This window comes from Tauraco erythrolophus, chromosome 1 (assembly GCF_009769465.1).
Source record: "Tauraco erythrolophus isolate bTauEry1 chromosome 1, bTauEry1.pri, whole genome shotgun sequence".
NCBI lineage: Eukaryota > Metazoa > Chordata > Aves > Musophagiformes > Musophagidae > Tauraco > Tauraco erythrolophus.
Window position 1 is genome coordinate 107,406,371 of NC_141465.1, and position 19,511 is coordinate 107,425,881.

At 36.6% G+C, this 19,511-nt stretch overlaps 1 protein-coding gene across 1 annotated transcript in view; it reads right to left on the reverse strand.

Moving 5' to 3' along the window:
- The window catches only part of COG6 (component of oligomeric golgi complex 6), a 62,709-nt gene that overhangs the window by 24,722 nt on the left and 18,476 nt on the right, over positions 1-19,511 (reverse strand). The window contains exons 5-12 of the mRNA XM_086620843.1: positions 17,192-17,303; positions 15,281-15,363; positions 14,972-15,042; positions 13,677-13,770; positions 9,879-10,007; positions 9,675-9,766; positions 5,237-5,301; positions 1,058-1,149 (exon numbers count right to left, since the gene is read on the reverse strand). Coding sequence (XP_086476969.1) covers positions 1,058-1,149; positions 5,237-5,301; positions 9,675-9,766; positions 9,879-10,007; positions 13,677-13,770; positions 14,972-15,042; positions 15,281-15,363; positions 17,192-17,303 — 738 coding nt within the window. The remainder of the gene's footprint in view (positions 1-1,057; positions 1,150-5,236; positions 5,302-9,674; positions 9,767-9,878; positions 10,008-13,676; positions 13,771-14,971; positions 15,043-15,280; positions 15,364-17,191; positions 17,304-19,511) is intronic.

The following is a 19,511-nucleotide window of genomic DNA, read 5'->3' on the forward strand; positions in this document are numbered from 1 at the left end:
CAGGTGCACTCCCTCCATACAGAGGAAATTATTCAGCCCATAGAAGGTACTTCCATGGACTTTAAATAAATGTATCATTAGTAAGAGAGAAACCAACAGATAAGACTGCTTAAGATTTTCCATTTTAACATCACGTTTTCAATTGCACAGAACTTCATAACCACTGGGAAATACAAACTTTGGAGACAGAAAAAAGCAAAAATCTTTCAGCTGTTTTTGACAATAAGATCAGGAATAAAATATGTTTTGTTCCATTTTACAAGACTACAAGACTTTTTTTATATGTGTTCTACCACAGATCTGTAGTGCCATCACAACTGAAGATTTTAAATACAGTGGGGGATACCCAAGAACCACTTTATCTCAGTCTGCCCAACATCTAAATGTCTTTTCAGACAGCAAAAAACTCAAGTAGTAATATTAGTGACTCAAATTCTCAGCAGTTCAGTTCAGGGCTGTGGAGGAGGATTTTTCTGCTATTGCTGTTTCTAACCAGTATGCACTACTGCAAATGCCACCATGTACAAGACCAGCGGTTCTGGCTGTTCTCCAGTTTCTGTGTTCCTGGTGGCATCTGGCAGGTTGGAAGATGACTGGTGCACCTTAAACAGTGAGATATGGAATGACAGAAGTATCTTCCCAATAGAAAAATGCAAGTGCATGACTAGAAAAATCAGTATAAAAACATAGTTGTTTAAGGAAGATAAAAACTGAAGTTCTACACATAATCTAATTATAGCGTTTTCCTAAAGGAGACTTAACTTTGTAATTTTAAATATTTTGTGTGGGTTTTTTTTTTATATTATTTGTGTCTACACAGTATAATAAGAGAAACCATTTCTGTGGCAAATTGATGCTATATTCTAAAGCAGATTCGATATGAATGGAGGAATGTCAACAGATAAATGGCATCTGCTTGTCATCATGCACATTTCTCCTTGATTCCATTGCACAGAGCAAAAACTAAGCCATGAAAATACTCTTTTTACTACATTGATCTTTATAGATACAATAAATAAAAAAAGACATCTTTAACATACTTTGTAATTTCGCATACCTGATTGTATGGTGGTAGAACTTGAGAAGATTAGAAATCTTGTACAGTAAAACTGCTCCTGGCTCGGCAACAATCACCTGCTCAATTCTAACCTGCAGAATAAAGAAATACGAGCATCCTTCAGGTCATACATTCTAAAAGTCAACCTCTATGCAACTTCTATATATGCAATAGATGTCTGACTTTTTCAAAATAAATTTAAGCAGAAATAAATTTTAAAAGAGAAGGTCCAGTTAACTATAACATTCTACTTGAAATAAAGTGCTTCCTGGCTGCCAAACATCTGGGTAGAAAACAAGCAGGTGTATGTATTCTTAAAAAAAAAAAAAATCAAAAAAAATCACCAAAACCATCAACTGTTTCCTGACAGATTTTTGTTACAACTTGTTATTGAAAATCTCAAAATGAGACCATTTGATGGATTAATACCAGTACATACTGGAATTCTCCCCAGTGCTGAAGAGCTGCAAAGCTGTAGAATCCCTAAACTACAACAGTTGCTCATTAACATCATGCAGCAATTTAGAACATCCAAACTATTAGGTATTTTACCCAAAAGACAAAATTTCATCTGGATCAATCTCTCCTTCACTTGAAGAAGAGATTATATACTTGCTACCAGTACATAATTAGATACATTTATAACTAACGACCTGCTATGTTAACTGTCTCAACCAGGAGATATTTGCTACACAGACCAAAACAGCGCTGACTGTCTTTATAGTTGGACAGTTGATGTCTTGTCTCCATGGTACACACAGTCTCAATCCACTCATAAAAGGGATCTGGGCACTCATGCAGCAGTGCCAGACAGTGACTTATCGCTCCCCTGTTCTCCCATGTGCCTGTGCGTGAAAGGGCTACACACAAATCACCAGCAGCCACCCGCTCTCCCGAGTTCTTTGTCTGCTGTTCGATGGGGCACGATGTGCAGCAATGCCTTCTCGTCAGAGCCAGCTGCGGGGAGAATTACCTAAGATTATGCTTCCTCAATCCTCTCCCTTTGCATCTAAGTCAGAGACCAAAAACAAAGAATAATTTTTGACTCTTATTCACAAAGCTCAATGCACAAAGTGAGTTTCAGCACTCCGGTTAACTTTGCTCTTCAAGGCACGTGTATATACAGAGGTATATATACAAATACCTATCTCCCATGTTGCACAAAAGGTCACTTGGGCAGGGATACTGAGTATACTCTAGGTGTACAGCAAAAGATTATAAAGCAGCAGGGAAAAAGATGCAAATCAAAACACTGACAAAAAATAAAACCAGTAAGAATTGAAAATAACGAAAAGAATTAAGAAATAGAAAAAGACAGAATAGGAAGAAGGAGAGAAAAAAAAAACCACAACAAAATATTAGGATTAGGAAAGATTAGGAAACAAAAAAGAGAACTAAAAAACAAAGCAGGAAAAGAAGCATTGCTGCTTCCCATACAGAAATCTCCACCGCACAGAACCACAATTTGCAAGTGACTAAACCTAACCTGCTCAGGGAAGTCCTGACTTACAGCTCTTACCATTTCCTAATCCCATGCGTCCTGTATTCAGTTGACCATAAAAGACTATCTGAAGTCTAAGTAAGACATCAAAATAATTTTGTTAGTTTTGACCTCATCTTAAGTGCTGTGGAAAAGTCAAGGACCTTAATTTAAATGGTTTTTATGGTCCTCCTACTTTCATCTGAAATGAGAGGCCTGTGGTAAGATCTACGACTAGTGACTACTCAAGATTCACTTAGATGCCTAAAACTCAAATCAACTATCAGTAAAAAACGTGGACAATTTATACTGCACACAAGCATAAGCCTTCCTCAAAAGTAAGGAAACTGTATCATATTGTACAATCACATGGAAAGGCATAAACCAGTAGGAAAATTCTACATAATTCTGTAAGTATTTAAAAGCGCCTGTGGAAATTCTATGACTCAGCTTTTATCAAGCTATTTTATACTTTAGCATCAACTCAAATCAAAGTGACAGGTTTGCAAACATCCGCAGAATTCCACTAGAAAAAGCAGTATACTGTGGTGCCATACAACTACAGCAAAGAGTGTTTTCCCTGAACTCAATGCAGTTAGTTTTCTTCTTGTGGACAATCTTCAGAAAGAACAATGTATTGCAGAAAAGACTCTTCTGAACCGAGTCTATTTTTGTTGTTCCTCTCAACACGACAGCTTGCAATTATCTAACTTAATTGTATGAAGGCTTTTCTGCTTGGGAGTTTTTGGGGTTTTTTTCCTGCTTTTTTTTTTTTTTGCTGTGGAAGATTTCCCTAGGGGAAACAATAAGCACTGCATATTTTATATTGAGAAGTCTAGACTGGCAGCGAATTAACGTAAGTTGTATTATATTAAAATACAGAATGCAATGGGAAGTCTTTAATTGTTCTTTTAGTTTTTTAAATTTTTATTAGCACAGTAACTATCAACAACATTTCGGGGATATTTTTACGTATAGCAGAAGTGCACAAGTCTAAAGAGTTTGGCAATAAAAATGAAAGGTAATCTGTACCAAACCGTACAAATTACAAGTACTCAAGACCAAAACACCCTCTGACTTACACAAAGGTTTGATTCTATCCATACTTACTTTGTTGGAATGCACAGAAATACTGAACTCAAACATCAGCATTCAGTATTAACAGAACTAAAGTATGCAAGAAGGACACAGAAAGCTTGGAAAAGATCTTCCAAATAAGCTGTAATAATAGCTTGTTTGTCTAATATGACAAGTGTTTTTCTACAGGTCAAAAACTAAATGCTGTGAAGGATGATCATAATTACATGGCAACAGGCACAAACTGAAACACAGGAGGTTCCCTCTTAACATCAGGAAACATGTCTTTATTGTGAGGGTGACCAAGCACTGGTTTAAGTTGTCCAGAGAGGATGCAGAGTCTCCATCCTTGGAGATATTCAAAAGCCGTGTGGATACCATTCTGGGCAACTGTCTCTAGGTGGCCTGGCTTGAGCAGGGGGTTTGGACCAGATGACATCCAGAGGTCCCTGCCAATCTCAACCCTTCTTTGACTCTGATATTCTGAATGGTACTTTCTTGATTTTTCACCTCTCTTCAGACCTTATCTCTTCTTATCAGGAACGCACATATAGTATTCAGAAGCTACCTGTTAACATTTGAGACTAAGTATTTAGCAACTGGACACAGTTGTTTTAGCTACAGCATCCTAAAAGAAACTTATTGTAGTAGTATTTAGTATACTAGATTTTTATTTTAAAAACACAGATTTATACGCTGCACCATCAGGCAATTATTGGTATCAGCTTCATCACATTGATTATTTTATTTTGTACTTATGTGAAGCACATCTAATCAATCAGAGAGTCAATCATTTGATAGATCATTATTGATTTCTATCAAATGGGTCCCCTAAACTGACTAAGGCTATAGCTTGGAAAAAAAAAAAAAAACACAACTGTGGAGGGATGCAACAAATACAGCAAATCAGGGTAGCAAGAAGATGTTAAGTAGGAAATAATTTTTCATGGTCTCTTTCAACACAAGAGCTGGAGTTGTTAAACAAAACAAAACTAAAAAGATTTGAAAAAAGGAGCTCTAAAAAGAGCTGAAACCAGGACATTCACACAGCATACAGTTAAATCATGCAATTCCCTCCTGCAGGTTATGTTGTGAATACCAACAATTTATATCGGCTCGACATATTAACGTAAGGAAAAACTACTGACAGTGGCTATGGCTCAGTAAGTCCACAAACAGGGGAGGAAACTATCCCACTGAAGTATCATGATACAACTGCACAACCTGTACACTTTCCTAAGCATATGCTAATAGTTACTAAGACAAACGAGGTAAATTAAGCCAATTTTTCATTTGACCCACTACAGCCATTTCTATGTTCTTATCCCAAAGCTGAATTTTTGTACATAAGGACTTCTGACTTCTGAACTTTAGGGCAAGTAAAACAAAATCAAGATACAGATTTAATATCCCAGTATCTCTCACATATGGCTATTTAAACCAGATACCTATGAATTACGGAATCTTTAATTTTGCAGGGGTTTATGATGCTCAAAGTTGAGAATCTAACTTTCAACCAAGGGTGATGAAAATGCATTGTAGAGATGGGGACACAGGTTCTGGAAAACCACGACAGAACAACTTTTATATTTAGAAAAACAAAAGAAAATAAAATACTCCACCTTCAGAGGCCTGCAGACACCTTCTGTGATATGGCCAACTACTTCTTGAATATTTTCTTCCACACCTACAGTTAATGCAAACATATGCTAAGATTATGCAAATGTAATTCTCTTTTCTTCAAGACTATAAAACAAACAAGCAAATGTAGGAGCTACTCCTCCATAAAAAGCATTACGAACTGCATGTTTTTTTCTCCATAAGACTAGTTTACACCTCCAGTGAACTTCAAACCCAGCCTTTAAGAAATAGCTGTATGACAAAGCAGAGTCCTGGAGAGTCGTTACCTTATGTTATGCAATTGCTTCCCAGCACAACATAGTGCCTGGGGATTTGAGGGAGAAGCAAGGGGAAGAATAAATGATCTAGCAAGAAACTGTCACAGTAAGGCTCAATATTAGCACTTCATGAAACTAAACAGAACAGAAAAGGCCAGTGAGATGCTCACGGAGCAACAGGACGTACCATTTTGAAAGGCCTGAACCGTGAACGCACGTGTCTGTCCGCGTTCGGTACTGACGTGCTCAGGGCATTATCACAAATTAAATCACGTATGTACCTCCACGCTGCTGTGTGCTGCAGCACCAGCAGACACTTCCTCCCCAGCAGCAACTGAAACTCATCTTTCACAGAACTATATACAAAAGAGAATATTGCTCTATCTTATCGTGGAACACAAATGAATTGTTGCATGGCAACTGGTACTGTCATAAATCAATCAAACTGAAAGCAACAGATCTTCAAGCTCTCACTTCAGAAACAACTCTGAATAGATTTATGGAGACAGCAATACTTTAACTCTAATTTAAAACTTGTCAACAGGAGTTCATCTTCAGATGGGACCCATGCAATGAACAGTAAACAAAACGACTGTGATGCGTGACAGAAATCAGGTGACTTGAAGCTATATTTTGCAGACCTTATTTCAGACTAAAAGAGATTACCTCTGAGAGTAAAAATTATAAAAGATCAGAGATGTGTGCCAGTGTCTCTTTACACCAAGATATGTGAAAAGCCGCAAAAGCAGAAACGACTGAATTCGGTGAGGTGGCTGGAAGAATTTCAGCATACTAAATCGGTAAGATAATAAAAACGTGTTTGTATATTTGAGTATTGACGGTGTGTTATGTAACGACTAGCTCCCAGAAACACCCTAACGATTTACACATTTTTAGTAGGAGCAGCCACACTTTTACTGTTCATCACTATAACAAGCACCTAGCACATTTTTGATAGTGTATGTAGACCAGATTGACTTAACAACAAGTTCTTGGGTATGAAAGTTTTAGCTGCAAAAATAGACAAGTTCAAATGCCAAAGGACATGGAATTACAATCTTGATACATCACATGCTTATGCCTTCACATACATTTTCATGTCCAATTAGAATATTTTAGATTCAGCAAACAGTAAAAAGAAATCTTCCAGCACAACGGGTTATATAACTGTTGCAAGTATCACTACACCACACTGATGAGAAAGAATTATGGAATAAACAATTCTTAGACTCAAAATTTACTTTTAGAAAACAGTTCATTACTGAAGATATGCTTCTGTCTGCCTGCTACACCACGTATTATTTTTCTTTCTGCATCTTGCTATAAGGGAGAGATCCTTCTGGGAGTTCAGTTGGCTTCTGCTCTGCCGCTGGGTTCCTGTTACTCCAGGAAAAATGGGTTTCTGTTGCTCCTCTTAAACAGAATGCCTGCAATCCTCAAGTAAAAAATCTCTGTAAGACTGGAAGGCTCTTGTTAGCAGAACACCTAAGCTCCAAAGAAGAAAACCAGATGCTTTATGCTTGGACAGTACAATGCAAAACAGTTTAACTTTCCTGAACATGTTTTCAGTGCTTAAAATTTTAATAGTATTTTTGGTCAGATTAATTTTAAAGAGTTAACCTTTGTAAGCTTCAAATTTTAAAACTTTTTAAAAGCTATTCTTGCATAGTTGATTAAGGGCTATATAGTTTCTTCTCTTTAAAGTCAAAACTGGGATGGGAACATCTCTCCAAAAATGTGACATGCACACATTTCTTCCACTGGGACCAAATCCACCTCTGTCTCACCTATAGCTGTACATGTGGCTATGCATTTCTGCATTGCTGTGATTTACCACATTCTCCATAGTCTTGAAATTACACAGAGCTTACAGAAGCATTTAAACAGAAATCTGAACTCAGAACAGAGAAGTCGGAATTAAAATAATAAAACCAGTTCCACCTGCAAAAGGCTACTCAAGTTGAAATTAAAGTTAAAACATTTGACTGATCTATTATAGGGAAAGATGCTTGTCCCAACTTCAGACTCCCAGTTCGGTGTCTTATCGATACTAGTTGCTTGGGCTCCCCCTGTAGGGAATGGGAAAAAAACCCAAACAGTTGTGATGAAAGTCTCCAGAAATGCCCATGTTAGATTTAACTTTTGCTGGGAAGATTTGTCCTCTGGAGAGGCAAATCTCTGTCATTATCTATAAATACGAATAACAAGATGTCCACTTTTTAAATGGCTATGTGAAATTAACTCAATCTCTGCTGTAGCCTGCACAACCAGACACCTCAAGATCGTACAACAATACAGGGATTTCAACTTGAATCTCTCAGTAATGTAGAGACTGTACCCACTTATCAGTCACTACCACTCAAGGTCTGTATTTATATAAAAGTTGTCACTGCCCACAGCAGGGAGGTTGAAACTAGATGATCTTTAAGGTCCCTTTCAACCCAAACCCTTCTGTGATTTCATGGTAAAGAATATAATCTCAAGGTACTTCACAAAGCTGCACTTCCCATAAACAGTTCTTATTAAACCCAGTGGTATCCCATTAAGTCTGTTCTGTCCTACAGATCTTATCACATAACTATCGTTGTCATCGAAAAAATTTCCCAAAGCTGTATAGGAATAGTTAACAGATAGCATCTCCCAGGCTTTGTTGCTCTTAGTATGAAGCTAAGCTCTTTACATTTCTTGAAAACTGTACGACAGTGATGGCAAATCCATTCCTGAAGAGCTTAGGAAAACGTATTTTTGCTTCAGACAGAAATATTGAATCTCTTGTTCATATTAGTCTCTCACAACAAAAATTTTGGCTTGGAGGGTTTTTTAAAATATTTTTCTCCAAAACATACATATTCTGAAGTATTTTACTCTGCTCAATGGCTGAACTGTTCTAAATGTATCTAATTAGGTGGTCACAGCATCTCAGCCTGACTTCCTGCCAGAAGGCCAAGGGATTTAAGAGTTAAATAAAGCACTGCACAAGGAGGTGGGACAGTTTCAGGACAGAATTCAGGACTGGGCAGCAGCAGTAGCACAGTCTACAGCAGAACCAGATACAGTCACAACCTCCATGTGGCCAGCTTTTCATGAAGGACTCCTAGGTTACAGCAGAAGCATCAGACAGTCATCCACAAAAAACTGCCATGTCTTTTTCTCTACCATACAACCATCATGAGGCCTGCTTTCCTGTCTCCCTGAGACACGGTCAGTAAATAGTATTAAATTTACTTCTATACTACACTATAACTGTAGTTAAAAACCAACAACATTCCTTCAGTTTGATTTACAACAGATCCTAAGCAGTCTCCTTGCTCATATACTGTTAATTAAGAAAGCCAATTAATACTTCCAGCAGTAAGGAAAATGAGAATGCATATTAACTGTAAATCCCAGAGCAGGACTCAATTAAGATGTATAGTCTGAAGAGTCACCAGATAGAGATCAAATGTAAGTTCTTACACTGAGTTTGTTACAACTGAGTACACACGCTTAATTTATTAAACAAGTCTTCAGCTGAAGCTATGGAGGCAAATCATACCACAGCTTCTACAGGATAAAGGTCTTAAAGGTCCAATGTACTTAAAAAAGAGCAAAAGCGCTGAAGAATAAGCATGAGAATCTGTAGTTCCATTAATGGAGAGCTTCACGTGTCTATGAGTGGCCTACTTTGACCTTCGTAAGCCTATAATGACATGTTACATGACAGAAGAAAATTCCATTTTACTTGTAGCATAGAAGGAAGAGAATTATAGGAAGAAGGAATTATAGTTTAAAAATTTACTAAACAAATGAGCAAGGCATAACGAATCCTCAACATATCAATGAGCAACCCTACAACAACATTTCCGGAGAGGTATGTTTTCATATACATTAGACAGAATTTTTGAACTCTCAACTACAGTCTGAAATGTCCCTTTGTAAATCTACTGTAAATCTACTATAAGCATAGTAAAATAAAAGGAGTGCATTTTTTAAATACTCTTCTTCATTTAGGGCTTTCTTCTGGCAAAATGCAACCATCAGCCATTCTGAAATTATTTCCAGGAAAATCTAAGCTCAGACTCTCATAACTGAAGGCCAGCCTAAGAAATTAATCACACTTTCTGACTCATCACAGACTTACTTTCTGTCATTTCCCAATTTATGTTTTAAAATCTAGTACTACCTTCAATAGTTACAAGCTTTAGCATAGCTTCTAGGTGTTCCTTTTCAGAAGCTGTAGCTTGATGCAACCAGGCCAGCATGTCTCCTACGTACCTAAATAAAGACAGAAATTTATGCGTACATAAGCAGTTTATGGTGTCAGGGATTCAAAGTGCCAACAGGCAAAAGAAGGATTATTTCATATACGTCCTTGCTAGTACTGTACCTCAGAGGATCGTGGGAGTGCATTTCAATAGGGCGGGGAGTACCTCCCAGACCTCCTCTAGTAAGAGCATCTATAAAGCCGCGGACTACAGCACTCCTCCTAGCTGTTCCAAACTCATCCAAAGTGTACCTGTTATTGAAACATGACAATGGGTAAAACAAAACAGTTCATCTCATCACAGTTTATTAGCTCATTTTTATAGTTCTAGAAATCTTGCATCAATGTTTCTACTATGAAGCATTCAAAACCTTCTGATTTTCTTCACTCCTCGAAAGAGATACTAAAGATAACTTTTCCTTGACCCTCCCATTGCCTTACTCCACATAAATAAATAAATAAATGAAAAATCAGCTTTTCCATCTTTGTACATATAAGCATTTGTTGACGGGTGTCGGACCCCTGTTCACACGTGGTCCAGTTGACGGACAGAAGCAGCAACTTATTGCACTGCAACGTAAGGCTTTTTCCTTCTTCTTTTAGGCCACCATGTGATTAGTAGCAAAAAAGTTATTTTCATTTGATAGCCGTTCACTGGTTTTAATCAAATGTGTCTTAGTTAGATACTTAATGGATGGACAATTACAGCCCCGAGTGCACAACCTCAAACGGCTTGCTAGTAGTAGAGGAGGTACCAAGAACATTCACGACTCATTTTTTGAGCAACCTTCCTGTTGGGGCTGAAGTATGATAGCAAGTGAAGGATGGGGAATGAACACTGCCAACATTCCTGTTACAACTGCTTAGAAACAGGGTTTTTTCAAGCCATAGAACACGATTTTTCTGAAAAAACAAATTTAAGCATTTTGAACAACACGCATAAATTACACAGGAGAAAAAGAAAATACAAGTGATAGTTTATTTTTCCAATATAATTGAAGAAATGCCAAAGAGTAAGCATGGTGTCACTTACCAATGACACCCAGCAGTTGAACAGATATAAAAATAATAATAATAAAAAGCATGTTACTCACTGAAGTTAAATGAGTAGTGCATTCACAATTAAACAGATGTGGAGAACACAACACAAAAGAAAATAACACACTGTGTCAAATATTTTCCAAGTTAAGTTCAATTAGATTTCTATTATGCTATAAAAAGTCCAAGGGATCCTTCAGTTTTGCTCTTTTCAAGCTACATTACTATTTGAAAGAGAAAGAAAAAAAGCACACTGAAGATCCTGAAATTTCTGTTTAAATCTTTTTTTTCCATAAGCTGTACTTGTTAACTCAGACAGTAAATATCTGCAATTTTTTTTTTTTTTAAAAAGGCCAATGAAAAAAGTCTTTAATAAATTCCTCTTTACAAAAATTATGCAACTAAAAGTGGGAGAGATCTGGGATCTGGGTTCTGCTGACTACCTACAGTTCAGGAATAGCAGTGCTGCAGTGAAAATCTCAAATATTTGTAAAAAACAGCTAAGCCTTTTTTTCCCCCCTCCAATAAGCAGCTATATAATAGATCATTAAAAATACAGCAGTAAAACAGATCTTGTGATCCTGTTTTTAGTTTTGAAAACAGCATTTAATAACGATAATTTTTCTTTAAAAAGAAAACTACTGATTTTCCTATTGCTCTCAGAGGATTGTGGGAGTGCATTTCAATAGGGCGGGGAGTACCTCCCAGAACTGGTATAGCCACGACAAAATCCTGTATCTTAAAAAATTCAGTAATAACTATTATTTACACTAGAAACACAGTATTTACTACTATGTTATTACACGTACTTATGTTAGGGGAAGAAAACAACACTTGGATTCTTTTCAGCCCAGCTTCAATTTTTCAAAAACCCAGTAGAGTAATGATCACTGGGAGGACAGCAAAGAGGTGAAGAGAAAGCTTTGAACACCAGGGTGGAGAACTGAAGAGAAACACTGCTTTGAGCTATGACTCCATGTATTTTCTATGAAACAGTTTTCAATTTTTCTGTTAGAAACAGGAAGTGAAAACCAAACTGTTTATTTCAGATCCCTACTGACTGCAGTTCCCAAAAGTCTGTGCAATCTTTCTGCCACCTTAAAGTTAACAAGATACACGTGAATATAAGAAAACAAGAACCTGAAGTTTTGTTTCTAAACTCCTGCCCTTCTCCATCTTACTCACTTTCACCCAATCAAATCATAATCTTTATCAGATCAAAGGGCAGTGATTTGAAGGAAGTGTTTAGTTCACACAGCAGTGCTTATATACATAAACCCAACAAAAATTTAAAATTACTTTCTTCTCTAACAGAATTTTTACAGTTTGAACTCAGCAGTTTGTTACATACTAAAGGTATACAAAAATTTTTGGAAGGGAATAAACTAAATCTGAAGATTTAAAACGTAAAGCATCAGCACTACAATTTTGCAAATGCTCCTGTAGCAAGTGGTTAAGCATGATAATCTATAATGAGAGACATATGGTTGCATCTTCTACAGTAATGTTTACTTTTGCCTTTCTGGCAGAAGAAAAGTCCTACCTACCAAGTTGTACCTTTGGTAACACTAGTACTGCCGTTTGTGAGAGAGATGTCAGAAGAAAAATGAAGTGTATTTTGCAGATTTATTCTAAACCAGCCAGCTGTTGGTTTATATAGAAGACAGAGTTTTTTCCATAAATGTTAAGAAAGCAAAACAACGTTTTTTTGATGTTTGAAAGCAACACAATTTAAAAATATATTTATTACAGAAAATATGAACCCTATCTATAAAGAATCCTATAAAATATTGTGAACACAGTTGCGACTGATCCTTTTCAGCTGTGAAAGAGGGCCTGAAGGAGGGAAAACAAGGACTCTGCAATCCCCAGCTACTGCCCGATGTACTGCAAGAGGTCAAGTGACACCACCTCTCCCTCACATTAACTAGCAGAACCGACTGAGCATGTCGAGATGTGCACTCTCTCTCCCACTGACAGAATTTTTAAGGTCCACTTGCACTACGCATTTTCCCCGTAAATTGCTCCATGAAGATTTACAGTGTCACATACCCCCATCTTTGCACGTGTGACTCTTTTAAAGACAAGGCTAGCCTTTGAAAGACTTCCTAGTGCTCTGCTGTCCCGGATGCCTGTGGCTAAAAGTAATTTGCAATAGTTGCAAAATGTGATGAATGTATGCTTCAAAAAACCCTAAAGAGCAAAGAAGTCCAAGTACCACTTCTTCAGGTATAGCCACCCCAAAAACAGTTCTTACAGTGCCATCTGGTGGTTGTCTCTACTACTAACTACCATTTCATTTACGTTGAGCAGTCCCTTCTGCAAATTCTGAACAAGAACTAAAGAGCAGTATATTTTTTATACATATAAATATATATGTATATAAATACCCTACACTTTAGAGGCCCATATATAGTAGATTGTTTTTATTAGATTATCGTAGAACTCATAATGAAAGACATTCTTACTATCAGGAGCACATCAGTAAAAGCTAATTAGCCTCATCAAATTTTTACTTTAGGAATTTAAATAAGAGAATCACATGCTTTGGACAGCATTTCTTTCTTCAGAAAAACCCTACAAGAGCAGCAGAAATTCACAATTCATTTAGATTAAAATAAAAACAATCTGACATTTTACTTAAATTAGAAATCAGTAAATTGAAAGAAGTCCAATGATATTCACTGCACCGCAATCCAGTCAAAAAGACTTCTGAAATTTAAAGAAGTTGAAATGTGTTTGTTGTGTTGTTTTCTTTTTTTTTTAAATCTGACACAAGACTAGATGTCCACCATCCTTAGCACTGTAATTCATGCCCATCCTTAAATTTTATAGGCTGCAGGTACTCATTTCTGTTCAAGATAATCACGAACATTTACTTACTTATACAGGACAGGTCTATCTTGTAAGGCTTCCATGGCTTGAGCAAGAACTGGAGAAATGTCACATGATTCTTGCGTCAAAGTCCTGCATTCATCTATAAAGTATTAACATAGATAAAAAGTGCATTCTTACATTGTAATACCTATTATAACAAGCTGTCAAACAAGAAAATGAGCCAAAAACGCAAAGGTTTTTGAGTGGAAGCCTTCAGAACATGCTATCTGGCCTAGCTCATGTTAACATAATTAACTTCTCCCATAAGCAGTACTTCGCTGTAAAACAGATGTCCACCACAAATCTCAACAGTAATAAAAATTAAAGGAAGTTTAGTATCTGGTTGCGTCCATGTACAAACGTTAAATCATTCAATCATCAGAATTCCGTCAGGCTCCTTTACAACTGTTTACCATATTCCAGGTAAACCACTAAGAACAAGTAAGCAAACATTTAAGCACACTGTGGGTTTGTTTTGGGTTTGGTTTTCGCTTTGTTTGGTTTTTTTGTTTTGTTTTGTTGTTGATTGTTTGGCTTTTTTTACTTTAATAACCTTAACTATATAATCTTGTATATTCCATGCAAGAATGTGGAAATCATATAAACTAAATCAAACACTGGCATAAAAATGATCAATTTTCATTAGACTGAACCAGTATTTGAGACTTCAGAATCCACTCATGAACAAATAATGAATATAGTATTGCATTGCAGCAGCTTCTTTTTCATAAAGTTTCCTGTGAATGTCTTGGGAGAAGACGGAATAATACAAAAGCATCTACATTCTACACTATCGAGATGTTCCCCTGAACACTGATACTTGGATCCAGAGTAGGTATGTGAAAATATAATTGCCTACTATTCAAAAGAGCACTCTGACAAAATAAGACTTTTTTTTTCCTTTTTTAAATGTAATAAGCCACTCCTCACAGAAAACTAGATGTTACTACCAAATTGTCGAAAACAAGAACTTCCCTGTGACCTGCAAGAAACGAAATGCAATACACTTAAGAATTTGTTTAGACTATCAAACTGTAGTTGTTCTTTGTGGAAGACATCTGAAAATATAAATAATACAGTTCTACAAACAGAGATAAGATAGGCCCAAAAAAAGGACAGAATCTCTAATTAACTATTTGGTTCACAACAGCTAGCATTTAGACAAACCTTTCACTAAGAAGGAAATGCAAAGCCTTGCTAATGAATCTTGGAAAGGGTTTTTGCTGAGTTCAATCCACATCAAGGAATTAAAGGAGTCATCATAATAATATTCATAAACATAAAAACATTCTTAGTCCTACTTTGAGTCCATCTGTAAAGTCGTTCATAAGATGTCTCTTGCAGTAAAGCCATCTGTTCCATAATTTCCAGGCTACAAGACAAAAAGATTTTCTTTGCAAATAATATTTTAGGAAGTACTAGCAAAGGCATGTACAAATCAAATAAAATACAGTATTATTAAAACTATGAAAATTTAGAAATATTTTACTATTCTTTGTGTTTATGTGAAATACTCTATGGAGTCATATGAAGTAAAGAATGAGACCTTGCTGTAACTTCTGTTTTTAATGAGTAAATGGTTATCTTGCACTCACTTAAGTAGCACTCACCCTGCCCTTTGCTGATTTGTCCGGAGGAGAATCTTGACATCATTGTGAATTTGCTTTACTCTTCCCAAAGCCTTGAAAAAATCCTAAATCAGTTAAAAAAAAAAAAACAAAAGCAAAAAAGAAGAGTGTTTGAAAGCAGTAACTTCTCATTCAAATCTCTAGGACTCTATACTCTCCATTTCAATCCCATATTTATGTTCCTTGCAGGTCTGTGTTCCAACTGCTGCTTTTAAAACACAAGCTCCGCTCAGTCACTTCTCACCCTTCATTCCACCTTAAAAGTCTTAGGATTTTTTTCTTTCCCATTGCACAAAAAATTAACAGCAGCAAAGATGTGTTTTTAACCCGTCTTTTATGTGGTATATGTGTGTTTTACAGTTATTAGTTAACACTTAGGGGAGATTTTGAGGACGTTACTATGCATTCCGTCATGTTTTCTCCATTAACATTAGCAACTAAAGAGCAAACTGAAACATAATAAATTACAATGATTACAGGTTGGTATTTTTGGTTTTCATATAATGAGGTAACAATTTCTAAGAAAAATCAAACATTTGCAATAGACTAGACCAAAGTTTTCCAGGACAATCCTTCCCTCCTGCATAACTCAGCAGCAGCAATGAAGAAAAAAACCCTAGAACGCATGGACATAAAGGCCAAAAGGTTATTTTGTTACTGTTTTAGAGAGCAAATGGAAATCCACTAACATTCTCAGACACCTGTCTTATTATGAGCTCATCTTTCCAGTATCATGGAGGAGACTAGTGAATTCAGACATAACTGTTGTATCTTTTCTGATTTGAACACAGTTTGCCTCAGGAAAGTAGAGTTTCATTCTGGTTCAAGTCACAGTTTTCTGCCAAAACAGAAGCCTGACTAAAAACATTTAAAGCATGTTGTTCGATTTTATCATAGGGAAAAGCACTCTCATGATTTTACTGAAGTCTGCCATTTCAGTAGCACAACTATGATTATATCTCAGTTACTTTGCACATTTTTTAGACAGATCAAAGTATCAAAAGGACTAATTCCTTGTTCTGCTGTGAACCAAGCACTGAAAAAATGGCGCAGCATTGCTGTCTTTGTTCCCTGCAACACGTGCTTTTTAGAAACCTGAATGTTCCTTCATGGTTGCACACAGCAATCACTCAAGTGCACAATCATTTAACACATTCCATTTATGCTTTCATTAGCACTGTTTATGGTTATCTGTTCCATGTTTTTAATAATACTCTGAGAACAGGATGCCTGTGAAAATGAGATAGTATGCCTCAGCAGGTAGTCTACATTTAAGTGTAGGTTTCTACGCAACTACAACAATAAAAATCTATTAAGTGCACTCAATTTTCTCATTATTCAGTTGATTTTACTGCAGAACAATGTGCCTTATTCAAACCATAAACATATTCAAAAACTTGTTTTGGTAGGTGGCAAAGTGAGTCAGCACTTAATATGTTCATCAACCAAATAATGCTGAGGGAAAACCTCAGCTTCTATTGTTTCGAGCCACTGAATACCTATATACACACATATGAAACACACACACATGCACAAGGGTAGTACTACATACTGAACTTCTCATTTGCTTTATTTGAGTGTGATGAAGTTTTAAAACATCTTCACTGAAAATTCAGCCTTCATACAGGTCTTTTTTAAGGGCAGAACCACACAATCGCTCATTTGCCCCTTAAACTCACAACACAAACTAGAATTTAATGTTGATTTTCTTTCTTGTTACTCGAATCTTTCACCACACATTTCAAGCTCATCAGAAATTCACTATTCTGTTAAAAGGTACATTACTCCATAAAAAAATAAATTACAAACTGATAATAAGATCTCATGTACAATTCAGCTAGGACACTTGCATATTTTAGCTCAGGGCAAAGCTTTTAATGTTCATTGAGCTACCTCAGTAATTGGCTCATCTTTCGTGCCTCGAAGGAGGTTCATTTCATCCGGTGTCAGCTGGAATTTTGCTATGAATGCGTCTGCAACTTGTGCTTTCATTTCCAGTCTCTGACTGTAATAAAACAAAGCGAAGAGGGCATTACCTTTTTATGCTTATCTCAGATTCATTTTGCATATTCATACTTTTGGAAATATAATTAGCATTAGAAACCAGTGTTAACTAAATTCTAATAGCACATTCCTGCCATCAGACACTTGAGTTGCATCTTCACGTACAATTTTCTATTAAGTTTACATAAGTAAAGACAGTATAAAGGTAAGTTAGCACATTTGAAAACTAGTAAGTTTACTAGTAAGTAATATTCCTTTAGTGTATCAAAAGTTATCTAAGCCAGATACTTTGTGCTTGTACAGTTGTAATGCTTGCAGTTATTTCCTTTCAAATTTATCAAGGAAAGAATAGGGTTTCAGGTTCTGTTTTCAGAGAAACACAAAAAGCTGCAGCACCCAAAATGACTAAATGATCATTAGATTAATCTACTTTTCTGTAGAACAGATCCATTTCTTTTTAACAATGTACAGTTGAGATACAAATTTACTAAATCTCACAAGCAATCAAAACGTAATGGCTAATTCTCTTGTTGATTACCCTCCCTGAAATAAACACAGCAGTGATGTAATACGCAAATGCCATCTCATGGGCAGCATGGTTTTGCACGTTTTGTCACACACACACCTGACAACCACAGAAGGACCCAAATGAATAGTTTTATTCCACAGGAAGGGACTGGAATTCCTGTAACAATGGAAAAATTGCTCCAACTGTGATTTGAGAACAGAGCATTCCAGGAAATTAAAACTACTTTCTCAGGACATTGAGAAGACACTACTTAGTTATTTGTAGAAGAACAAGGCTCAATTACTTTAAGACCATTTCAACTTCCAATGTAATTACTGCAAGATAAATACGCTGTTATTATAGGGTGGTAAGACAGGCAAGTACGCTTCTAATACTGGCTGCAGTAAAATCAAAGCAAGATCAAAGCTTGAAAACTAAGCTTTTACTCATTTAACACTCCTCTACTATCCAACTAGAGTCTGGACTGCATTCAGCTTAAGAAGCACAGAAAACTGGTTTCCCTTCGGTAGACATGGATGGCCTTCTCATCCTGCAGTTTCACAAACTCCTTTAGAGATCAGATTAAATGTTTCGCAATTGTCGGCGCTCTAGCATACTGAACAGTGAGAATGAAGTGAATATAAAATCCAACAGTGTTCTGACAGTAAAATTTATGAAAATCAAAGGGGAAAGCAACTCAGTACTTGTAAGTTACACAGAAGACACTTAAACAAAAAGGAAAACCAAAGACTCATATGCTTTAATACCACATCCTGTAACTAATAAGCCAAGTTTCCCCAGGGTCCTATGCAGATGTGGCTGTGTTGCCTTTATATTGACTGTTTTGCAATGCTTAAAATCCATCTGTCTATTTAATTTTCTCTAACTAAATTTTACAATTGCAAATTCAGGGTCTCCATGAATTCTCAATTTTCAATCATTCTCAGGGAAGGAATAAGACTGATGGAAGATAGTTTTGGACAACTAAACAGGCAATGATAGCACTGGCATCCGTGAAAAATTATAGCACTTTCCAAGCAATCTAGTGCTAACTGACTGCAAGTTAGCAAGTACAGGGAAGAAGTCTAAAAAGGGAGGGTTCAAGAGCACGTAGGGACCTTGGAAATGACAAAATGCAGGTAGAAGAAGAAAAGGTGGGAAAAGTATTTGGAATAGAGAGGAAGAAGATGGAGAAGCATCATGATGGTTTGGCAAGGAGGTAGGCGGACTCAGTTTTCTAGAACAAGGGCATGGGGACGAAGAGGTTTAGGAGAGAAGAAAAGTACCAAAAGACTCTGGAGGCTGAGAGGGTAAATGTGTGAGGTGATGGGTCTGAAGGGATTGAATTTGTTCCTGCCTCATCTTCTCTTTGAATGATTTTATCTAAATCTCTTATATCACGGTGAGGACACACAACAGGATCTTCAAACCTAAACAGAGTTGGCACTGTATTCCAGCCCCACTGATCATAGATTCATAGAATGGTTAGGGTTGGAAGGGCCCTCAAAGATCATCTAGTTCCAACCCCCCGATACATTTTTCTGACACAGAAAGCATGTTAGACCTCAACACAGTCGAAGGAGAATGGAAGAATACCATTTTGAACACATTCAGTAAATTTTCAGCATGAAGACTAGGCAATAAAATCTGAAGAGAAGCAGCCACAGTGTAACTTCAGCTGGAGACAGGAAAAAGTACCAA